This window comes from Gorilla gorilla, chromosome 10, assembly GCF_029281585.2.
Source record: "Gorilla gorilla gorilla isolate KB3781 chromosome 10, NHGRI_mGorGor1-v2.1_pri, whole genome shotgun sequence".
NCBI classification, from domain to species: domain Eukaryota; kingdom Metazoa; phylum Chordata; class Mammalia; order Primates; family Hominidae; genus Gorilla; species Gorilla gorilla.
In genome coordinates this window covers 23,120,607-23,145,802 of record NC_073234.2, presented here as the reverse complement: position 1 = coordinate 23,145,802, position 25,196 = coordinate 23,120,607, and the positions used below count along the sequence as shown (strand labels likewise).

The window sequence follows — 25,196 nt, the reverse complement described above, 5'->3', positions numbered from 1 at the left end:
GCACATTATTCTTCACAGTTACATCCAAGTTTGGTTTGGAGAGTATCTCTATCTAAGGACAGCACACCTTTCACAACCCACTTTCTGCTAATATTGGTTTAGGGACCTTTGGATTAAAGATTGACTAATCAAGGGCTGATGTCAGCTGCCCTCAAATTCAACAAAAAAGTTCTTTCCAAGGTTACTAAGCTTCTAGTCTACTTGCTTTATAACCCAATGCCATCTGAAAGTAACTGTAGTCCAAGAGCATATAAATATACTTTGATCTATGCTGTGACCAGCCCTTCTCTTTAATTATTGACCACTGCCTTAAGGCTGTTTGAAACTGTGGGTTTGGGAGGAAGGACAAGACCTAAATTCCGTCTTTGCCGGTAGACTCATTGCCTTTGTATCTGGAGTATCAATTTTATCTTCTGACAAGGCTACAGTTTTACCACCACCTCAATTTGGGGGGACAGGATACTTAGAGTTTTTTCTTCAATTCCAAATTATAGGACTCTTGATTAACAATATACAACACCTGCAGGCAGACCATACCGCCTTATAAAACATATTTCTCCTCCCATTTCTGCTTGCATTCTGACTGCTCGTAGTCTGAATTCATCTTTCTTGTAAATGCTAAAAGTGGCAAGGAGAATCCACGTCATGCAAATATTCTAATTTTTTGTAGTTTTGTTTCTTGTACTTTGCCCAATAAATTCTGCATTTTTTAAGCATCAGTGAGCACATGGTTTTCTTTTCAAAGTGAGGCTTACCAAAATATTTTACCATGTGTAAGACTCATTAGGTTTTTAGCCTCTCATACCTGAGTCATTAATGCATTCTGCCCATCAACTCCATTCAACCACACCCATATTTTAGGTTGCATTACTAGAATACCTTACTTATGGTAACATGTTCTAAATTATTCAGGATTCTATTCAGATGTGTATAATAGAAATCATGAATAACATAAATTTGCAACTTAAGATGGGCTCCGTACTTCACAGAGCTGTATTTTTGTTTGCTATTTGCCATGTGCACTTTTTGTTTCCTTTTACAAACTCTTTTGTTATATTGCTGTAGGTTTTGGAAGTTCTTCTACTTATGTTGGGGGCCTTGGTTTTTAGCTTTTTACATGTTTTGTTAGTAATATAGTTTGTACTTTTGTTTCTTGATTTACTTGATACTTTCAATGATGACATACTGTCTCTGTCAATGATGATATGCTGTCTCTGTGCCTGCCAAATTCAAGCTACGAATTTGATCATCTGTTTAAATTGTTTAACTTTTATATAGCACAGGGCTATACAGCTGAAAAGAACCAGAAGAATTCAACTAAGCAGGAGAATTGGAAACAATTTAAGATAAATTGTTGACAGAAAAAGGTCTAGGAAATTTTGGCCACAAAATTACTTTGAATCTCAGACATTTCGTTTGTGATGTCTGTGTATGTACTGTAGAGGACATCTGACCTTCAGAAACAGTTCATTTGAGCTATGCTGTATTTTAACTTAGGATGGAGAAATAATTCTGAGATTATGATGATCTATACTTCTTCAGAGTCTGAAAAGCATTAAATGTTGAAAATACATTAATGCTTCTTTAAATCATAATTGTATATTTTATTTATCACTAAACAAAAGGAAGTAATTCTAGTTAATTATGTCTCTAATTATGTTAAAGCTGTTTGTGGATCTATTCATTTTTCTAGAGAAAGAAAGAAAAACAGATTCAGTTACTTATGCCAGGGGAAAACTGTAGTTGTTGATCAATGGTGCTAAATCCAGGTGCAAAAATTTACTTAATGGTTTTTATGTAAAAACACAGTCAGAGACTTAGCAGAAAAAAATCCGTTAAAGGGATACATTTCCAATATTCTATCCATGTCTAAAGAGTAACGATAGAAGCACAGCGACCCATAGGATAGATTAACATGTTACTAGCAGATTCACAAAATAAAGGCTGAGGATGGAGTCTCCAAGTCACTTTCTGAGTGGGAGAATTTGTCCTCTGCCTTGACTCAAATATGTTAGGACAAAGAAAACAAGAGGATACTTATAGAAGGGACTTTTTCTCAATTGCTTAATGAGTTTTCACAATGGAAAAGAAAATATTTTTGTTTGTTTGTTTGTTTTTCACTGGTTTTCTTTTGTTTTATTTTGTTCAAGATGGGTCCAAATGAAAGAGTAAGAAGTTACAAGAAACCAGAATTTGGCTTGATCTAGGAGACTGCCTTTACTTAAAGATTTAGGGCTGTCCAAAAGAGGTTGGGATCATATGAATACTAGTTAATGATATCTTAGAGAAATTTCATGCTTGAATAAAGATTCAAAAAGAAGAAATGAAAGACCATCCCACTCAAGGGTCATTAATTATTTGTATTGTAGAGGTGTTATTTGCTTTAAACTCTGAGCTATGTTTAGAAAGCAGCATGTTTTTCATTTCAAATTTGGATAGGAATTTGCTTTGCGCAGATTTAATGGATAATGAGTGAAATTTTGACATGTTGAGGTATTCTATATTGCTGTAGTACAGAATATGGTCATATTCGAAACATTTTCTAAGACATTTTTGTGTCAGGTGAAAGGTTTATGAGACATGAAAGGAAATCAGAGTATGTAGATTGGCAAGGGCTGATGGTGTATCTATATCATCGTGATAGTAACATCAAGAGATTACAAAAATTGTTGATATTTGATAGCAGATATCTATAAAGGACTTAAGACCTTCAGAAGGTCTAATTTTCAACTGCGTTTTCTTTATTTCTCTTAAAGAACAAGTTAAAAGAAATAGTTTGTATCTCTTAAGTACTTTATATTGCCTCTGAGTATTTTCAAAGAAACTCACTTATCTTGATGATTGTGTTTCTTAACTTGACAAAGAGCATCTTCATAATATAAATTCCATTTATTATTTCTGGTGTGTCTTTTCTTTATATTTTAAATTTCAGCTACAGTAAGTTACTTATAATTCTTCAATGACACCATGCATTTCGTGACCATATTCCTTAAAGATTGTTTCACACACTGTGTATTTGGCAAACTCCTCATCTTTTTTCAAGATCCAGTTTAGATCTATGGTATTCTCTCCTACATAGTCTAAAACAGAGTGAATGATTCCTTTATTTGTTAGTTTTATGTCTAATACATATTTCTATTTTTGGGTTCATCACTATTAAAATATGTATATCTTGTAGTGAACTGTGTTCATGGAGGAGAAGGCTATTAGTGAGAAATTGAACAGCCTTGAAAAGAAGTAGCCTTTTCCTAGGTATATAAGATAGGGAAATAAATTTTAAGTAGAGAGAAAAGTTTCTACAGAGGCACAGAAGCATGAAAATTATGGCATGCCCAAGCATCTTTAGGCTGGAGCATCAAATTAGGTTGATAAAGTAATAGATATTAAAGCTTTTAAGGTAACAGCATACTATTTTAAAGTGTACTAAAGAATTAGTGTTTATCACCTCTCCTTAATTTTAATAGCTGGACGAAATTAGGGAATCTATGAAAACTGTTTGTGCTGCAGTTTGCTCAGAAGAAAAATGGGAGTGGTAATAGGGCCTACCTCACAGGAATTATACAGTGAGCTATAAATACATGTTAGCTAATATGATTATGATTATTATTTTTAGTATTATCTATCTTCACTGACAGACTGAATTCTGTGGCAGCCTTTTTAACCCACCCATCATCAAATGCCTAAAATAGAGTCAGAGAACATTACAGGTTGTTACGTTATAGGTTGTTACATTGATACTTTTGGATTAATTATTGCATACATGATTATTACAGAAATTATAAGAAATTATGTAAGGGATCATTGCATAAATTTTAAGGAAACATTAAGTTATCTAAAGAAAAAACATCGCATGAAAATATTTGAAATTTATTAATATATTTATAATCATGGCATAAATTTCTTGGAAAAAAGACTTGGAAGCAAGGAAACAATTTACGAAGCTATTGTAGAGGTCTGCATGACAGATGATGACAAATCACTTTATGGCAATAGCAACAAATATGCAGAAGAAGAAATATGCTGGAGGACCAACAGATATGGTGGTTTTCTACATGTTCAATGTATCATGAAAGTCAACATTCTAGGCTCTGGAATATACTGTCTGGCTTCAAATTCTGTTCTCTTACTAATTCTGTAGTAATTTCTTGTGTGACCTTAGCAAATTACTACACCTCACCTCTCTATGTTTCAGATTCCCTGTCTGTAAAATCAGAATGATATTAACAATTATCTCCTAAGGCAATTTTAAGGATTGAATGAAATAATGTTTGTTAAATGCTTATTGGAATGCCATATATGTAATATAATAGACGCTCACTTAATATTCACTGCTATCATTATTACCATTATTTGTGGTGAGATAAAGTGGGTCAATTTTAGGTGATTCTAATTTGGCCTGTATATCATTAATTAAGTAAAGAATATAGTGGGCTTGTCATACAATAATTCATTCAACTTTGAATACTTTAAGCTCCACATGTCTAAGCAGATACATTTGTGGATCTAAAATTAAAGAAAAAAGTATGGATGAAAATATATTTATTAGCAGTTGAGACATGTCCATTGAGCAGATGAGAAGGTTACGGACAGAACCTTGACTCAAGGAATACACGAAATGTTTTGATAAAGCACTGTCAGAAAGAATGGAGGAGAAAATGGGACAAAGAATGGAGGAGAAAATGGGACAAAGAAGGGTCACGTATACCAAACGTAACAGACGTCAAAAGGAAGAAGTCTGATGTTCATTCTGAAAATTAGAAGTATATTGAAAAGCTTTACATAGAACAATTCAAAAAGGTTGAGCAGACCCCAGATTGCAGTACATGGAGGAATGAGTGCAAGACTAAGAGATAGCGATAGTAGATACACATTGTTTGTGGTCTCTAATGTTATTATGAATAAAGTAAGCAAAATGTTGGAAGAACAGAGTTATCATTGCCTTTGGGGATGGTTGGCTGCACAAGGTGAAGTCCCAGAATTCTCTCAGATGGATGAGTTCAGCTAGGAATAGGGAGGTCTAGATTTATCCATACCCAACTCGAGGCAGAAAAGCCAAGACAAACAAGTGTAGGAAATCACTGAGCACCCTGGTCTCCATTTCCCACTCCACACCACCTTCTTCACCCTCATCATGAATGGAAATCTGGAAATCATATTACCTCTCACTGAAATAATATTTATTTTTCAGCCCACAGGGAACCCAGACTGGTTGGAGGGGACATTCCCTGTTCTGGACGTGTTGAAGTGAAGCATGGTGACATGTGGGGCTCCGTCTGTGATTCGGACTTCTCTCTGGAAGCTGCCAGCGTTCTATGCAGGGAATTACAGTGTGGCACAGTTGTCTCTATCCTGGGGGGAGCTCACTTTGGAGAGGGAAATGGACAGATCTGGGCTGAAGAATTCCAGTGTGAGGGACATGAGTCTCATCTTTCACTCTGCCCAGTAGCACCCCGCCCAGAAGGAACTTGTAGCCACAGCAGGGATGTTGGAGTAGTCTGCTCAAGTAAGACCCAGAAAACATCTTTAATTGGTTCTCATACTGCGAAAGGGACAGGGTTAGGGAGTCATAGCTGTCTTTTTCTAAAGCTGTGTCTCCTTCCAGGATACACAGAAATTCGCTTGGTGAATGGCAAGACCCCGTGTGAGGGCAGAGTGGAGCTCAAAACGCTTGGTGCCTGGGGATCCCTCTGTAACTCTCACTGGGACATAGAAGATGCCCATGTTCTTTGCCAGCAGCTTAAATGTGGAGTTGCCCTTTCTACCCCAGGAGGAGCACATTTTGGAAAAGGAAATGGTCAGGTCTGGAGGCATATGTTTCACTGCACTGGGACTGAGCAGCACATGGGAGATTGTCCAGTAACTGCTCTAGGTGCTTCATTATGTCCTTCAGAGCAAGTGGCCTCTGTAATCTGCTCAGGTAAGAGGATGAGGGGCAGCCAGTGATGGGTCTTAAGAGAAGGTGTACATAGGGATGAAGAACAAAAGTGAAACGCAGTGATCCATTTTGAAGGGTCATGAGAAGAATGAATACTAATTCATGCTTCAGAATATTAACCTCATTTGTCTTTTCAGAGGGTGAGCAAACCTAATTTTGATGGACTTCTTAGTTATCCAGTGCTTACTATGTGCCAAGCCCATCTCAAAGCACCTGATTTATTTCAAACTTGTTGACCATCCACCTTCCCCTCTCTCTCTATGTTTGTCCTCAACTCATCCATATAACATTTCATCTGACTCCCCTAACCTTTTGTGTCTTGTATGACTGAGTACCTTGGTGTTTGCAGGAAACCAGTCCCAAACACTGTCCTCATGCAATTCATCGTCTTTGGGCCCAACAAGGCCTACCATTCCAGAAGAAAGTGCTGTGGCCTGCATAGGTAAGACTCTGTGACAAATCTGTGAAAATATTAATAACAAGTGGAATGCTCATTATTAATAGTTTCATTTCTCTTTGCAGAGAGTGGTCAACTTCGCCTGGTAAATGGAGGAGGTCGCTGTGCTGGGAGAGTAGAGATCTATCATGAGGGCTCCTGGGGCACCATCTGTGATGACAACTGGGACCTGAGTGATGCCCACGTGGTTTGCAGACAGCTGGGCTGTGGAGAGGCCATTAATGCCACTGGTTCTGCTCATTTTGGGGAAGGAACAGGGCCCATCTGGCTGGATGAGATGAAATGCAATGGAAAAGAATCCCGCATTTGGCAGTGCCATTCACACGGCTGGGGGCAGCAAAATTGCAGGCACAAGGAGGATGCGGGAGTTATCTGCTCAGGTAAATTATGCATATGACCTCTGGTCATAATTACATAGAGAAAGGACTGAGGAAGGGTAGTGAGGGGTATTAATCTTAAAGATTTTCCTGAGAAGTTGATCCAAAAGGAACTATTGTGGGAGTCAGGACAACAGAAGTCTGGGTTTGATGTGCTAGTGGTACTTCATGAGCAAGGTAGTGCAACATTGTAAAGAGAAAAGACCAGAAATGGTCTTGTATATCATGAAAATGACAACAAAGTTAATAATGAAGGTTTTTAATAAATATATTTGGGGCCAGATATTAGATAGCGATCCAATAGCAACACTTGATAATTACAGTATTAATAAAGAAGTAGATTTAAAGGGACAAGAAGAAATATATATGTTGCATCATTCTACAGAAAAAAAGATAATTACTATGCCCAAGCAATTTTTCATGGCAGATAAATGAGACTTACTTGTCATAGAAACAAAAAGTAGCATGAGGTTACTGCCCTCATACTGCTTTGTATACATGGTGAGTTTTAGAAAACATTCTGAAATTTTAAAATGTACTATTTCATATATATTATGGGGAACAGAACTATGATTCAGTAACTTAAGGAAGTGAAAAACTCTGTATCTCAGAAGCGATTTATTCCTATTTTAATGACATAAATCTGGTAGAAGACATGCACAGCAAAACTGTGAAGTGTCAGCAAATGAACTATGTCATTTTAAGAGATGTACACAAAACATTGATTTTAGTGCCTGAGTGTCTAACAATTTTAACTATCAAAGACAGTTGCAAAAAAAAGAGAATATTTTTGGGAAAAAATCCAAACTATGTAACTGAAAAAAGCCTATTAGAATGATTGAGGGTAATCTAAAGAGGACTCTGAGTCCAAAACCAAAGACCAAAAAACTATAATGTATTTATAGAATAAATAAAATATTTTAATAATATCTATGAAATCATCCAGAAGTTACTAACGAATTATTAGTAACTGACATATTGTACTATTGTACCTATTTTTAAAGCCATTCTTACATCAAGGTAAAGGGAAGGAGTCTCTGAATCTTCAGAAAAGATGCAAAACTACTAATTCTGTGTTTCGCTGCAGAGTTCATGTCTCTGAGACTGACCAGTGAAGCCAGCAGAGAGGCCTGTGCAGGGCGTCTGGAAGTTTTTTACAATGGAGCTTGGGGCAGTGTTGGCAAGAGTAGCATGTCTGAAACCACTGTCGGTGTGGTGTGCAGGCAGCTGGGCTGTGCAGACAAAGGGAAAATCAACCCTGCATCTTTAGACAAGGCCATGTCCATTCCCATGTGGGTGGACAATGTTCAGTGTCCAAAAGGACCTGACACGCTGTGGCAGTGCCCATCATCTCCATGGGAGAAGAGACTGGCCAGCCCCTCGGAGGAGACCTGGATCACATGTGACAGTGAGTATCCATCGACCTATATGAAAATTCCATTCTGCAGCCCCGCTATCATCTTCTGATAATGGACACTGGATTTTATTTTCCTATTCTCACACTGGCTTAAATTGTTAGATTGAATTAAGCAAGAATGGGTAACTTGTGGGTAATATCTATTCTACCTGGATGGTGTAATTGGTTTTATTTAATTTGGCCTGTAGATATTCAGGGTCAGCTATTATGATTCTAAAGAATATCATACTCCCCATGGTCTGCTTTAAAGATTTATTCAATTGCTTTCTCTGAGGAGGAGAGAATATGTGGTTTAATATTTGACTGTTGAATGGTCTACCTTACCTTCCCATTTTTCTTTCAAATATTATCTTGTTACACTAATATAAGCAGAAAAGCAGTCAGAAATCAGAAAGATCAATTCTGAAGTATTTCCACATTCTACAGGTTTTTTTTTTTTTTTTTTTTTGAGACAGAGTTTTGCTCTTGTTCCCCAGGCTGGAGTGCAATGGCGTGATCTTGGCTCACCGCAACCTCTGCCTTCTTGGTTCAAGCAATTCTCCTGCTCCAGCCTCCTGAGTAGCTGGGATTACAGGCATGAGCCACCATGCCCAGCTAATTTTGTATTTTTAGTTGAGATGGGGTTTCCCCATGTTGGTCAGGCTGGTCTTGAACTTCTGACTTCAGGTGATCCACCTGCCTTGGCCTCCCAAATTGCTGGGATTACAGGTGTGAGCCACTGTGCCTGGCCTCTACATCTTAAACTGTGAGATTTGTGACAACCTGCCAGTTTCCCAAGATCTTGCCTATGTGAAAGAATTTGACATCACATATTTATAATGTTAACTTTAATCATTTAACATTTACTGGGTCACATTATGTATCTTATGTGCAGGATGGAATATACCTAGTTGGCTGTAATGACAAGTCCTCTTATAAAAGATAAATTTTGTAAAAATATAAATTTTAGGCCAGGCACGGTGGCTCACGCCTGTAATCGGACTTTGGGAGTCCGAGGTGGGCAGATCACGAGGTCAGGAGATCGAGACCATCCTGGCTAACATGGTGAAACCCCGTCTCTACTAAAAATACAAAAAATTAGCCGGGTGTGGTGGTGGGTGCCTGTAGTCCCAGCTACTTGGGAGGCTGAGGCAGGAGAATGGTGTGAACCCGGGAGGCGGAGCTTGCAGTGAGCCGAGATTGTGCCACTGCACTCCAGCCTGGGTGACAGAGCGAGACTCTGTCTCAAAAAAAAAAAAAAAAAAATATATATATATATATATATATATATATATATATAAATTTTAATATGCACATTCAGTAAAATTTTAAATATTTTTTTTTAAGTTTCAAATCTCTCTTTTCACCTGTGAACTCTTGGAAACTTTTAGAAGTCTTAGAAATAGGCTACATGTCTCTGATTTTTCAGACAAGATAAGACTTCAAGAAGGACCCACTTCCTGTTCTGGACGTGTGGAGATCTGGCATGGAGGTTCCTGGGGGACAGTGTGTGATGACTCTTGGGACTTGGACGATGCTCAGGTGGTGTGTCAACAACTTGGCTGTGGTCCAGCTTTGAAAGCATTCAAAGAAGCAGAGTTTGGTCAGGGGACTGGACCAATATGGCTCAATGAAGTGAAGTGCAAAGGGAATGAGTCTTCCTTGTGGGATTGTCCTGCCAGACGCTGGGGCCATAATGAGTGTGGGCACAAGGAAGACGCTGCAGTGAATTGCACACGTAAGTGCCAGAAGCCTGGATTGAGCTTGTAATCTCTGGCAGCAAAGAGGGGTTGGGCAGTGATGTGTGTTGTGTAAAAACCGGATTTATCAGCACAGGGATCTGGTGGGGATTCTCAGAGAATCATAATGTCTCTACTGAAAGAATGATGAAAGCAATTGTTATACAATGGCCTTCACCAAGGAGACACATGCAACCTATATGCCCTGTGCAGAGAAAGAAAGACTAGAGGACTCTAGTTTTAGGTGGGAAAGAGTCATATACTTGGTTGAGAGGTACTAAGGGGTCAGACAAGGAAATCAGAAGGTTTGTTCTATATATCATGCAAAGAATTAACCCTCTCTCTTTCTTTTCTCCTACAGATATTTCAGTGCAGAAAACCCCACAAAAAGCCACAACAGGTATTTCATGGAGTTTATGATGATGAGACCAATTATCTGCATACATAGAATTTTTCTTGTTTAGAAATTTTAGGTCAGACGTTCTGAGGATTTGATATTTACCTCAGGGATCATGTATTTGACCTAAGAGAGAATCAGTAACTAGGGACCTTGATCTTTTCGATAAGACATGATCATATCTCTTGATATTTACTTTTACTTAGGTCGCTCATCCCATCAGTCATCCTTTATTGCAGTCGGGATCCTTGGGGTTGTTCTGTTGGCCATTTTCGTCGCATTATTCTTCTTGACTAAAAAGCGAAGACAGAGACAGCAGCTTGCAGGTTTGAGCCAAATTTGGTTTATCTAATATGTCTACAGGATAAGGGGGTTCTTGTAAGAAGAAAATATTAGACTCAAGTCTAATGGCCAGAAAGATGGACTCTAAAAGAGGTTTGAGCAGTTTCTCAAAACAGAGGGAAGGGCCAGGCACGGTGGCTCACACTTGTAATCCCTACACTTTGGGAGGCTGAGGCAGGAGAATCGCTTGAGTCCAGGAGTTCAAGACCAGCCTGGGCAACACAGGGAGCTCCCATTTCTACAGATTTTTTTCATTTTTTAAATAGAGGGAATAAGATTTCAGAGGAGAAAAGGGGTTTAGGTTGCATTGATGATTCCTGTGTTCTATCTACATGCTTAACTAGAACATTACAGAATTGAAAGTTCAGAATGAATATGTTAGATATTGTTTAGGATGACTTTTTACCTAAACATTTATTTTCTCTTACTATAATCAATCTCCTTATTACAAATTTTACTGTTCTGTTGAGCAATGTATTAGGCTCTGAAGATACAGACATGGACAATAAATCTTGGTGGAACTTCAAGTCTAGTGGAAGAGATATATATGTAAACAAATACACTACAATGTAGCCATTTTACATTAATAGGAAAAAGGAACAAAAGTGGCACAGAGAAGGGAGTAATTAACTGAAAGGGGAGGGGGATTACTGGAGGCTTCAAAGAGGCTTGGGGACAAATTTCGAACATAGAGGCTCAGAGAATTGGGTGAGGAACATTCTACAGAAGAATATGTACAAGTCTAGAGAAGCCTAAAGGATGAAGCATTTCTTGTTTTTTTCCTGAGGGGCGGGGGGAGAAAAGTTGAGTGCGAGGAGAGAGGCTGCTAAGTCTGAAGAAGAGAAAAGGCACAAATTATGAAGTTCTTATGTTTCACATAAGATTCATAGTCATTAAAGAGTATCATGTAGGGGAGTGAAATGGTCAAGATATCTTTTAGGAAGATCTTTTGGCAACAGGATCTAGGAGGATTGAAGGAGGACCACTTGACTGACAGGAATGGCATTTTGTAACAGTTGAGGTGAAAAATGAAAAGTACTATAACATATATAGTGAGAATGGAGGGGAGAGGAAAGACTTTTAGAGATACTTAAGAAAAGCTCCAGTGAGTTATGGAAGACTGCTGGCTTCCTTGGGTAAAAACAGTGGGTTGTTTATATTAATACAATGGCAGTGGGGAAGATTTAGGCTTGTGCCTATTTCATTTGAGTGTGCGACATTGTAAGGGAAGAGCTTGGTAGTAGAATGGGATAGAAACAATAGCAGGGATAAAGACGAAGTATGTTTGCAGCGCTTGGAAAAAGCACACTTACAGCAAGGGAAATTTTATTATGATAGCTGATCCCTAACCTAGGGATCTCTGTTTTCAGTTTCCTCAAGAGGAGAGAACTTAGTCCACCAAATTCAATACCGGGAGATGAATTCTTGCCTGAATGCAGATGATCTGGACCTAATGAATTCCTCAGGTCTGTGGGTTCTTGGAGGGTCTATTGCCCAGGGGTTCAGATCAGTGGCTGCAATTGAGGCACAGACATTCTACTTTGATAAACAGTTTAAAAAGTCTAAAAATGTAATAGGAAGCTTAGATGCATATAATGGACAAGAATGACTGAAAATTATTCTTGGAGAATATCAAAATTGCAATCATAGGGAGGCCTTTAGCTTAAGAGGCCTGTGATTATTCCTGATAGAGGTATGTAAAGAACCATGCAGAGGAATATTATGACTTGGGCCTCATTTTATTAAAACAGAAATTAATCTTACAAAACATTGTCATAAGTGACAGTTTAACTTTTTTCTTTAAATTTTGTTGTGTATATTTAAGGTATACAACATGATTTTATGGGATGTATATAGATAGTAAAAAGCTTACTAAAGCAAAGCGAATGAACACACCCATCATCTGACATAGTTACCCTTTTTTGTGTTGTTCTTGTGGCAAGAGCAGCTAAAACCTACTCACTTAGCATGAATCCTACAGACAGCACAATGTTATTACCTATAATCCTCATGTTGTACATTAGACCTCTAGACTGGTTCATTCTACGTATCTGCTACTTTGTATCCTCTGACCTACATACGTCTTTCACAGTTTCTTCCATTCCCATTTCCTGCCATTTTTTTTCTCTAGCTTGATATTTATTATATTTTTCCCTAAAAGTCTAAAACCTTAAACTTTCAATATCTTTATTGCATGAGAAGCCATACAAATCCACAGAACTAGCCTTATTTCTCATCACATCATGCTGTTTTATCCTTGAACTTCTATTTAGCACCAGTGCACTAATTCTGCCTCTGGGCAGGATGACTTTACTGGGTTGGAAGAAATATCCCAAAACCCATTGTCTTTACTCCATGAAGGGTCCCTGACCTTCTGAGAGGGGCCTGCCTCACTTCTTCCATCCAAAGAATTATGCATCTGCTACTGTGTCAGGGAACATATTTAAGGAACATGTACTGTTACTGTGTCAGGAAACATATTTAAGAAATAGGAAAGACTTTCTCTGCCCCTTAAATCACACATGCTTTTCTTCCTAGTTATGGGTGGTGTTTTTAGTTGCTCAAAGAGCCTCACAGTTATGTGAAGAGAAGTCTGGTTTATTTCCCAGTAATTATTTTCTTCCTTTCAGAAAATTCCCATGAGTCAGCTGATTTCAGTGCTGCTGAACTAATTTCTGTGTCTAAATTTCTTCCTATTTCTGGAATGGAAAAGGAGGCCATTCTGAGCCACACTGAAAAGGAAAATGGGAATTTATAACCCAGTGAGGTGAGTGATGAGAATTTATTAGTCATTGTTCAAAACAGCTGCATTCCTTTTGAGGACTGAGAGCTCTTCTGGCATTAGAAAGAAAGAATGTATATAAACATATTTTATTTGCTTATGTGCATATGTTTGTATAGGTATATATCTATATTGAGAATATATAAAAGCTTATAAATATAACTGATTCATCTCTTAATTATACACACACATAAATAGTAATAACACATCCATGGAGCTAAGGAGAAACTGAGTAAACAAATACAAATTAATCTTTTGAAGACATTACAGGTATCATTTCAGGAAAAAGATAAGACATATTATACATCTACATCGTATAATACATGCTATGGTAAAGACTGTACAAGACACTACAGAAAGTTTGCCTAAGAAACTTTGGGGTTGTTGTAAGGTGATGTGATATTTAAGGTAAACTTTAAAAATGACTGAAAAATAGACAGTTCCAAAGAAAGGACACAGTATGTGCAAACTAGAGGCAGAAAAAAGAACCATGCCTTTAGGGAACTATAAGAAGTTTTTTATTCAAAAACATATATTGAACGTATTTATGGTAACAAGTGGTACCTTGAGCACTGAAGATAGAGATAAAATATACTATTGGCAAAGACATGATTGTTTAATAAAAGATATCATAGTCTATAGGTGGTAATATGAAGAGGCCATGTGGAGAGAAGAGAGGTGGTTAGAATCTAAGCTGAAAAGGCTGCATAGAGCCCTGTAATGAATGGTCTTACCTGCTATACTTTATGTTCTCTTTCATTGGGGGTCTGTTGAAGAGGTGATGATGAGCTTTGAAAGTTTCAGATGAGACAAGATGATTAGAATTGCATTTTACAACTTGCTTTCATGAGAAAAACATAAAAAAAAATTCAAATGTGAACAAGATGTATAGTTAAGCTATACATCAAGAGAAAAAGATTGTGAAATGAGTTACTAGATACATTTTCTGTTTTTAAAATAATAATTTGGGGAAGACTACATCTAGAAATGAAATGTAGAAAAAGTATTTTTTATAGAAATATTATATATTCCTATAATTCATCTACATATTATACATCTACATTGTATAATACATGCTATGGTAAAGACTGTACAAGACACTACAGAATATTTGTATATACGAAATATAGATTAAGACAAAGGATAAGAGTTGGAACTCTTAAAGTACATGAAATGTAAATTGTGAATATCTATAAAATGCAGAGCTAATTTTACATACTATATATATACACACATAGATACATAGAGTTCTTATAAACTGTACAGAGCACAAAAGGGTTAATATATGTGAATGTAAATTGTATGTATGTGTATGTGTAACATCTAATAGATAATTGGGCAAAGCTATGAAAAGACAATTGACACAAAATGAATTTCAAATGACAGACATTTTTAAATGTCTGGAGGATTGAAATTATAATTAACAATGAGCTATCACTTTATACAAATCAGACTAACAAAAATTTGAAATACCATCAATGTTTATTATTGGCGGGAATACAGAGAAAAAGGCCATTTCAAACACTGCTTTTGGAAGTGTGAGATATGGTAGGTAGCCTTTGGAGAAAGCAATCTGGCAGCTTCTGTTAAAAATTATTTTCAAAGATTCACAGACCCTTTGACCCAATAATTCTATCCCTGAGAATTTCTTCATACCAATAAAGTCACTAGTATGTAATGACAAATATACAAAGATTCCTTTCTGCCATGTTGTTGAAAGTGGCAAAAACTAGAAACAAAGTGAATGCCAATTGATGGAGTAATGACTGGAAAAATGACGGTTTAGGCAACTAAAAAAGAAAAAATCATTATAAAATATAATAATATTCCATTTATGTATTGGCTATAATTAAATACAATGTTTACATCTATAAAATTATGCATTCATATGTGCATAAAGAAGCTAAAAATTCTAGTGTTGTAAACTGAGAACCATGAATAATATTTGATTTATAATCTGAAGCATATGAATGTTTTCTGATGTGATAAATGATAATTGAACTACTTTTCCCTGAAAGAGTAATCACTGCTGAATAACTGCTTCAGAATCACATGAGGGTGCTTTTAAAAAATGACGATTCTTTTTTTGTTTTTAATCTTTAAGTTCTGGGATACATGTGTTGAATGTGCAGGTTTGTTACATAGGTATACACGTGTCATGGTGGTTTGTTGTGCCTATCAACCCACCATCTAGGCTTTAAGCCCTGCATACATTAGGAGCTTAAATTTGTCTTAATGCTCTCCTTCCCCTTGCCCCCACCCCCCAGCAGGCCCCATGTGTGATGTTGCCCTCCTTGTGTCCATGTGTTCTCATTGTTCAACTCCAACTTACAAGTGAGAACATGCGGTGTTTGGTTTTCTGTTCCTGTGTTAGTTTGCTGAGAATGATGATTTCCAGCTTCATCCATATCCCTGCAAAGGACATGAACTCATTCTTTTTTATGGCTCTATAGTATTCCATGGTGTACATGTGCCACATTTTCTTTATCCAGTCTATCATTGACGGGCATTTAAGTTGGTTCCATGTCTTTGCTATTGTGAATAGTGCTGCAATAAACATGTGTGCCTGTGTCTTTATAGTAGAATGATTTATAATCCTTTGGGTGTATACCCAGTAATGGGATTGGTGGGTCAAATGGTATTTCTGGTTCTAGATCCTTGAGGAATTGCTACATTGTCTTCCACAATGGTTGAACTAATTTACACTCCCACCAACACTGTAAAAGCATTTCTATTTCTCCACATCCTCTCCAGCATCTGTTGTTTCCTGACTTTTTAATGATCACCATTCTAACTGGCATGAGATGGTATCTCATTGTGGTTTTGATTTGCATTTCTCAGATGACCAATGATGATGAGCCTTTCTTCACATGTTTATTGGCCACATAAATGTCTTCTTTTGAGAAGTGTCTGTTCATATCCTTTGCCCACTTTTTGATGGGGTTGTTTGTGTTTCTCTTGTAGATTTGTTAAAGTTCTTTGTAGATTCTGGATATTAGCTCTTCGTCAGATGCCTAGATTGCAAAAATTTTCTCCCATTCTGTAGGTTGCCTGTTCACCCTGATGATAGTTTCTTTTGCTGTGTAGAAGCTATTTAATTTAATTAGATCCCATTTGTCAATTTTTGGCTTTTGTTGCCATTGCTTTTGGTGTTTTAGTTATGAAGTCTTTGCCCATGCCTATGTAATGAATGGTACTGCCTAGGTTTTCTTCTAGGGTTTTTATGGTTTTAGGTCTTATGTTTAAGTCTTTAATCCATCTTGAGTTAATTTTTGTATAAGGTGTAAGAAAGTGGTCCAGTTTCTGTTTTCTGCATATGGTTAGCCAATTTTCCCAGCACCATTTATTGAATAGGGAATCCTTTCCTCATTGCTTGTTTTTGGCAGGTTTGTTGAAGATCAGATGGTTGTAGAGGTGTGGTGTTACTTCTGAGGCCTCTGTCCTGTGCCATTGGTCTATATATCTGTTTTGGTACCAGTACCATGCTGTTTTGATAACTGTAGACTTGCAGTAAGTTTGAAGTCAGATAGCGTGATGCTTCCAGCTTTGTTCTTTTTGCTTAGGATTGTCTTGGCTATACAGGCTCTATTTTGGTTCCATATCAAATTTAAAGTAGATTTTTTCCAATTCTGTAAAGAAAGTCGACGGTAGCTTGATGAGAATAGCATTGAATCTGTAAATAACTTCGGGCAGTATGGCCATTTTCACAATATTGATTCTTCCTATCTATGAGCATGGAATGTTTTTCCATTTGTTTGTGTCCTCTTTTCTTTCCTTGAGCACTGGTTGGTAGTTCTCCTTTAAGAGGTCCTTCACATCCCTTGTAAGTTGTATTCCTAGGTATTTTATTCTCTTTGTAGGAATCGTGAATAGGAGTTCACTAATGATTTGGCTCTCTGCTTGTCTATTATTGGTGTATAGGAATGCTTGTGATTTTTGCACATTGATTTTGTATCCTGAGACTTTGCTGAAGTTGCTTATCTGCTTAAGGAGTTTTTCGGCTGAGACAATGGGGTTTTCTAAATATACAATTATGTCATCTGCAACAAGAGATAATTTGAGTTCCTATTCCTGTTTGAATACCCTTTATTTCTTTCTCATGCCTGATTGCCCTGGCCAGAACTTCCAATACTCTGTTGAATAAGAGTGGTGAGAGAAGACATCCTTGTCTTGTGCTGGTTTTCAAAAGGAATGCTTCTAGGTTTTGCCCATTCAATATTATATTGGCTGTGGGTTTGTCATAAATAGCTCTTATTATTTTGAGATACGTTTCATCAATATCTAGTTTATTGAGAGTTTTTAGCATGAAGAACTGTTGAATTTTATCGAAGGCGTTTTCTGCATCTGTTGAGATAATCATTTGGTTTTTGTGATTTGTTCTGTTTATATGATGGATTACGTTTATTGATTTACATATGTTGAACCAGCCTTACATCCAGGGATGATGCCAACTTGATTGTGGTGGATAAGCTTTTTAATGTACTGCTGATTTGGTTTGCCAGTATTTTATTGAGGATTTTCGCATCAATGTTCATCAGGGATATTGGCCTGGAATTTTCTTTTCTTTGTTGTGTCTCTGCCAGGTTTTGGTGTCAGGATGATGCTGACCTCATAAAATGAGTTAGGGAGGAGTCTCTCTTTTTCTATTGTTTGAGATAGTTTCAGAAGGAATGGTATTTGCTCTTCTTTGTACCTCTGGTAGAATTCGGCTGTGAATTCATCTGGTCATCGTTTTTTTTTTTTTTTTTTGGTTGGTAGGCTATTACTTACTGCCTCAATTTCATAACTTGTTATTGGTCTAGTCAGAAATTCGACTTCTTCCTCGTTTAGTCTTGGGAGGATGTATGTGTCCAGGAATTTATCCATTTCTTTTAGATTTTCTAGTTTATTTGTGTAGAGGTGTTTATAGCATTCTCTGATGGTAGTTTGCATTTCTGTGGGATCAGCGGTGATATCCCCTCTATCACTTTTTATTATATCTATTTGATTCTTCTCTCTTTTCTTCTTTATTAGTCTGGCTAGTGGTCTGTCGATTCTGTTTATCTTTTCAAAAAACCAGCTCCTGGGTTGATTGATTTTTGAAGGGTTTTTCATGTCTCCATCTCCTTCGGTTTTGCTCTGATCTTAGTTGTTTCTTGTCTTCTGCTAGCTTTTGAATTTGTTTGCTCTTACTTCTCTAGTTCTTTTAATTGTGATGTTAGGGTGTTGATTCTAAATATTTCCCACTTTCTGATGTGGGCATTTAGTGCTATACATTTCCCTCTTAACACTGCTTTAGCTGTGTCCCAGAGATTTTTGTATGTTGTGTCTTTATTCTTATTGGTTTCAAAGAACTTCATTATTTCTGTCATAATTTTGTTACTTATTCAGTAGTCATTCTGGAGCAGGTTGTTCAGTTTCCATGTAGTTGTGAGGTTTCGAGTGAGTTTCTTAATCTTGAGTTCTAATTTGATTGCACTGTGGTTTGAGAGACTGTTACGATTTCTGTTCTTTTGCATTTGCTGAGGAGTGTTTTGTTTCCAATTATGAGGTCCATTTTAGACTAAGTGCTATGTGGTGCTGAGAAGAATGTATATTCTGTTGATTTGGAGTGGAGAGTTCTGTACATGTCTATTAGGTCCATTTGGTCCAGAGCTGTGTTCAGGTCCTGAATATCCTTGTTAATTTTCTGTCTCATTGATCTGTCTAATATTGACAATGGGGTTTTAAAGTCTCCCACTACTATTGTGTGGGAGTCTAAGTCTATTTGTAGGTCTCTAAGAACTTGCTTTATGAATCTGGGTGCTCCTGTATTGGGTGCATATGTATTTAGTATAGTTAGCTCTTCTTGTTGCATTGATTCCTTTACCATTATGTAATGCCCTTCTGTGTCTTTTTTTTATCTTTATTGGCTTAAGGTCTATTTTATCATAGAGTAGAATTGCAACCCCTGTTTTCTTTTTTTTGTTTTCCATTTGCTTGTTATGTTTTCCTCCATCCTTTTATTTTGAGCCTATGTGTGTCTTGAACATGAGGTGGGTCTCCTGAATACAGCACGCCGATGGATCTTGACTCTTTATCCAATTTGCCAGTCTGTGTCTTTTAACTGGGGGCATTTCACCCATTTACATTTAAGGTTAATATTGTTGTGTGTGAATTTGATCCTGTCATCATGATGCTAACTGGTTATTTTGCACATTAGTTGATGTGGTTTCTTCATAGTGTCATTGGTCTTTATATTTTGGTGTGTTTTTGCAGTGGCTGGTACTAGTTTTTCTTTTCCATATTTAGTGCTTCCTTCAGGAGCTCTTGTAAGGCAGGCCTGATGGTGACAAAATCCCTCAGCATTTGCTTCTCTGTAAAGGATCTTATTTATCCTTCACTCATGAAGCTTAGCTTGGCTGAATATGAAATTCTGGGTTGAAAATTGTTTCCTTTATGAATATTAAATATTGGCCCCCACTCTCTTCTGGCTTGTATGGTGTCTGGAGAAAGATCCGCTGTTAGTCAGATGGGCTGCCCTTTGTAGGTAACCTGACGTTTCTCTCTGGTGCCCTTAATATTTTTTCATTCATTTCAGCCTTGGAGAAACTGATGATTGTGTCTTCGGGTTGCTCTTCTTGGGGAGTATCTTAGTGGTGTTCCCTGTATTTCCTGAATTTGAATGTTGGCTTGTCTTGCTAGGTTGTGGAAGTTCTCCTGGATAATATCCTGAAGAGTGTTTTCCAACTTGGTTCCATTCTCCCCATCACTTTCAGGTACACCAATCAATCATAGGTTTGTTCTTTTCACATAGTCCCATATTTCTTGGAGGCTTTGTTTGTTTCTTTTCATTCTTTTTTCTCCAATCTTGTCTTCATTCCTTTTTTCAGTAAGTTGATCTTCAATTACTGTTATCCTTTCTTCCACTTGATCGATTTGGCTATTGATACTTGTGTATACTTTACGAAGTTCTCATGCTGTGTTTTTTAGCTCCATCAGGTCATTTGTGTTCTTCTCTAAACTGGTTATTCTAGTTAGCAGTTCCTGTAACCTTTTATCAAGGTTCTTAGCCTCCTTGCATTGGGTTAGAACATGCTCCTTTAGCTCAGACAAGTTTGTTAGTATCCACCTTCTGAAGCCCACTTCTGTCAATTCATCAACCTCATTATCTGTCCAGTTTTGTGCCCTTGCTGGAGAGGAGTTGTGATCAATTAAAGGAGAAGAGCCATTCTGGTTTTTGGAATTTTCAGCATTTATGCACTGGTTTTTCCTCATCTTCATCGATTTATCTACCTTTGATATTTGAGGCTGATGACCTTTGTTGGGGTTTTTGTTTAGGGGTCCTTTTTGTTGATGTTAATATTATTGATTTCTGTTTGTTAGTTTTTCTTATAACTGTCAGGCCCCTCTTCTGTAATTCTGCTGCAGTTTGCTGGAGGTCCACTCCAGACCCTATTTGCCTGGGTATTACCAGCGAAGGCTGCAGAACAGCAAAGATTGCTGCCTTCTCCTTCCTCTGGAAGTTTCGTCCCAGAGGGGTACTGGCCTGATGCCAGCCAGAGCTCTCTTGCATGAGGTGTCTGTTGACCCCTGCTTGGAGGTCTCTCCTAGTCACTAGGCATGGGGGTCAGGGACCCACTTGAGGAGGCAGTCTGTCCCTTAGCAGAGCTCGAGCGCTGTGCTGGGAGAATTCTCCTTGTCAGGATCTGCTGCTCTCTTCAGAGCCAGAAGACAGGAATGTTTAAGTCCGCTGAAGCTGCACCCACAGCCGCCCCATTCCCCCAGGTGCTCTGTCCCAGGGAGATGGGAGTTTTATCTATAAGTCCCTGAGGGGGGCTGCTGCCTTTCTTTCAGAGATGCCCTGCCCAGAGAGGAGGAATCTAGAGAAGCAATCTGGCCAATGGCCTCCTTGGCCTCCTTAGCACTGTCACGGGAAAACCGCCTACTCAAGTCTCAGTGATGGCAGATGTCCCTCCCCTGACCAAGCTTGATTGTCTGAGTTCGACTTCAGACTGCAGTGCTAGCATCGAGAATTTCAAGTCAGTAGTTCATGACTTGCTGCGCTTTGTGGGAGTGGGACACGCTGAGTGAGACCACTTGGCTCCCTTGCTTCAGCCCCCTTTCCAGGGGAGTGAAAGGTTCTGTCTCCCTGGGGTTCCAGGCGCCACTCAGTTGGAAATGCAGAAATGACTCAGTTGGAAATGCAGAGACTTCCGCGTTGGTCTCACTGGGAGCTGCAGACTGGAGCTGTTCTATTCAGCCATCTTGCCAGCTCCTAAAAATGGCATTTCTTAATCTTACTGTATTTCCATGGAATAAAAGTAATTCTTATGCACACTGAAGTTAAAAAAAATAGCATTTAAAATTTCTGCTCAGGAAAGTAGTATAATTTTTAACATAAGTGAGTTTGTCTTTGTGTTATAATGTAATGAATTCTTATACGCATATGAAGAGGAAAATGACATTTTTCTATTTATGGTTTTAGTTCAGCCTTTAAGATACCTTGATGAAGACCTGGACTATTGAATGGAGCAGAAATTCACCTCTCTCACTGACTATTACAGTTGCATTTTTATGGAGTTCTTCTTCTCCTAGTATTCCTAAGACTGCTGCTGAATTTATAAAAATTAAGTTTGTGAATGTGACTACTTAGTGATGTATATGAGACTTTCAAGGGAATTAAATAAATAAATAAGAATGTTATTGATTTGAGTTTGCTTTAATTACTTGTCCTTAATTCTATTAATTTCTAAATGGGCTTCCTAATTTTTTGTAGAGTTTCCTAGATGTATTATAATGTGTTTTATTTGACAGTGTTTCAATTTGCATATACAGTACTGTATATTTTTTCTTATTTGGTTTGAATAATTTTCCTATTACCAAATAAAAATAAATTTATTTTTACTTTAGTTTTTCTAAGACAGGAAAAGTTAATGATATTGAAGAGTCTGTAAATAATATATGGCTAACTTTATAAGGCATGACTCAGAACGATTCTTTAACTGCTTTTTGTTACTGTAATTCTGTTCACTAGAATAAAATGCAGAGCCACATCTGGTGAGGGCACAAAGACTCAGTGGTTTCGTTTCTCATTCCTCAGGACATTATAACTAAAGCTGAAATACATACATAAACTATGTCTTTTCTATATAAATATAATGGTTATAAAGTAAGTTTATATATTACTAAAAATTACTTATGATACATATTCACATAAAGAAAAGATAGCATTTAAAGTAGTACAACACTAAACTTAGGGTCTACTAACTTGCTAAATATCCTAGTTTTCTATGCAATTGATTTTTTTTTAATTTTAGTGGGTCCACCGTAAGTGTATATATATATGGGGTATATGAGATATTTTGATAAAGGCGCACAATGTGTAATCATCACATCAGGGTAAATTAGGTATTCATCACCTCAAGCATTTATCCTTTCTTTGTGTTATTTATTTTTTAAATGACAAAATTTTATATATTTATCATGTTCAATATGATATTTTGAAATATGTATACATTGTGGAATGGCTAGATCAAGCTAATTGACATATGCATTACCTAACATACTTACTTTTTTCTGGTGAGAACACTTAAAACCTCCTCTGAGTGATTTTCGAGAATACAATACCTTGTTATTAACTGTAGTCACCATGTTGTACAACAGATCTCTTGAACTTTCTCCTCCTACCCAATGGAAATTTTGTATCCTTTGACCAACATCCTCCAGACACCTTCCTCCAGCTACTGGTAACCACCACTCTACTCTCTGTTTCTATAAGTTCAACTTTTTCACATTCCACTTATAAATGAGGTAATATGGCATTTGTCTTTCTGTGCCTGGCTTATTTCACTTAACATAATGTCCTCTAGGATCATTTGTTTTGTTGCAAAGGACAGGATTTCCCTCTTTTTAAAGGCTAAATAGTATTCCATTGTGTATATGTACCACATTTTCTTCATTCATCCATCAGCGGACACTTAGGTTGATTCCATATGTGGGTTATTGTGACTAGTGCTGCAATAAACATGAGCATGCAGATGTCTCTTCAACGTGCTGATTTCCTTTACTTTGGAAATATACACAGAAGTGGAATTGCTGAATCATATGGTAATTCTATTTTTAATTTTTAAGGCTGTCCTAATTTGCATTCTCACCACTAGTTTACAAGGGATCCCTTTTCCCCACAACCTCATCAATCCTCATCTTTCATGTTTTTGATTATAGCTATCTAATAGGTATAAGGTGAGGTGATACTGTGGTTTTAATTTGCCTTTTCCTGATGATTAGTGATGTTAAGGGTTTTTTTTCATATACCTGTTTGACAGTTGTATGTCTTCCTTTGAGAAATATCTGTTGTTCTGCCCATTTTTAATGAGGTTGTTTTCTCAATATTGGGTTGTTTGAGTTCTCTCTATATTTTGGATATTAACCCATTATCAGTGTGATGTAAACTCATTTGTTTACGTTCATCTTTGTTGTCTGTGTTTTATTTCCAAAGAATCATTGTCATGAAATTTCCCGTGCCCCACCCTTTATTATTATTATTGTTGTACTTTAAGTTCTGGGATACATGTGCAGAACATGCAGTTTTGTTACATAGGCATACATGTGCCATGGTGGTTTGCTGCACCTATCAACCCATCATCCAGGTTTTAAGCCCTGCAGGTTTTAAGGTATTTGTCCTAATGCTCTCCCTCTCCTTGCACCCAACTCCCTGACAGGCCCCAGTGTGTGATGTTGCTCTCCCTGTGTCCATGTGTTCTCATTGTTCAACTCCCACTTATAAGTGAGAACATGCGGTGTTTGGTTTTCTGTTCCTGTGTTAGTTTGCTAATGATGGTTTCCAGCTTCATCCATGTCCCTGCCAAGAACATAAACTCATTCTTTTTTATGGCTGCATAGTATTCCATGGTGTACATGTGCCACATTTTCTTTATCCAGTCTATCACTGATGGACATTTGGGTTGGTTCCAAGTCTTTGCTATTGTGAATAGTGCTGCAATAAATATACGTGTGCATGTGTGTTTATGGTGGAATGATTTATAATCATTTGGGTATATACCCAGTAATGGGATTACTGGGTCAAATGGTATTTCTAGTTCTAGATCCTTGAGGAATCGCCACACTGTCTTCCACAATGGTTGAACTAATTTACACTTATACAATGAGTTTGGAAGTATTCACTTCTCGTCTATTTTTTGGAATAGTTTGAGTAACATTGGTATTAGTTCTCTTCTTTAAATGCTTGGCAGAATCAGCATTGAAGCCATTGGATCCCAGACTTTTTATTTTTTAATGGGAGATTTTTTACTATGGCTTCAATCTTATTATTGTTATTGATCTGTTCAGGTTTTGGATTTCTTTATTGTTCAATCTTCGTAGGTTGTATGTGTCTAGGAGTTTGTCCATGTCTTCTAGATTTTCCAATTTATTAGCTTATAGTTAGTCATAGTTGCCACTAATGATCCTTCGAATTTCTGCAGTAACAATTTTCATGTCTTCTTTTTCATCTCTGACTTTATTTATTCGGATTCTCCCTCTTTTTCTTAGTCTAGCTTACTAAACTAAAGGTTTGTTAATTTTGTTTAATTTTCAAAAAACCAACTGTTTGATTTGTTGATCTTTTGTATTGTTTTCTTCATTTTAATTTTATTTATTTCTGCTCTGATTTTTATTATTTTGTTTCATCTTCTAATTTTGGCTTTGATTTGCTCTTGTTTTTGCTCTAGTTTTTTAAGATGCATGATTAGGTTGCTTATTTGAAGTCTTTCTACCTTTTTGATGGATTTGTTTATTGATATATATTTTCT

The 25,196-nt window shown here is 37.1% G+C and overlaps 1 protein-coding gene across 6 annotated transcripts in view; it reads left to right on the top strand.

Moving 5' to 3' along the window:
• The window catches only part of CD163 (CD163 molecule), a 144,596-nt gene extending 122,503 nt beyond the window's left edge, over nucleotides 1-22,093 (top strand). For 2 of the 6 annotated variants that reach the window (XM_063693794.1, XM_004052630.4), the window contains 11 exons: nucleotides 5,189-5,503; nucleotides 5,603-5,917; nucleotides 6,285-6,377; nucleotides 6,458-6,772; nucleotides 7,857-8,177; nucleotides 9,595-9,903; nucleotides 10,266-10,304; nucleotides 10,508-10,627; nucleotides 12,014-12,109; nucleotides 13,357-13,410; nucleotides 21,872-22,093. In XM_063693794.1, the coding sequence (XP_063549864.1) occupies nucleotides 5,189-5,503; nucleotides 5,603-5,917; nucleotides 6,285-6,377; nucleotides 6,458-6,772; nucleotides 7,857-8,177; nucleotides 9,595-9,903; nucleotides 10,266-10,304; nucleotides 10,508-10,627; nucleotides 12,014-12,109; nucleotides 13,357-13,379 (1,946 nt within the window). In that variant the 3' untranslated portion in view covers nucleotides 13,380-13,410; nucleotides 21,872-22,093. The other 4 variants (XM_004052631.4, XM_019039323.3, XM_019039325.3 and 1 more) reach the window with 4 other exon arrangements.
• The last annotated feature ends 3,103 nt before the right edge of the window (nucleotides 22,094-25,196 follow it).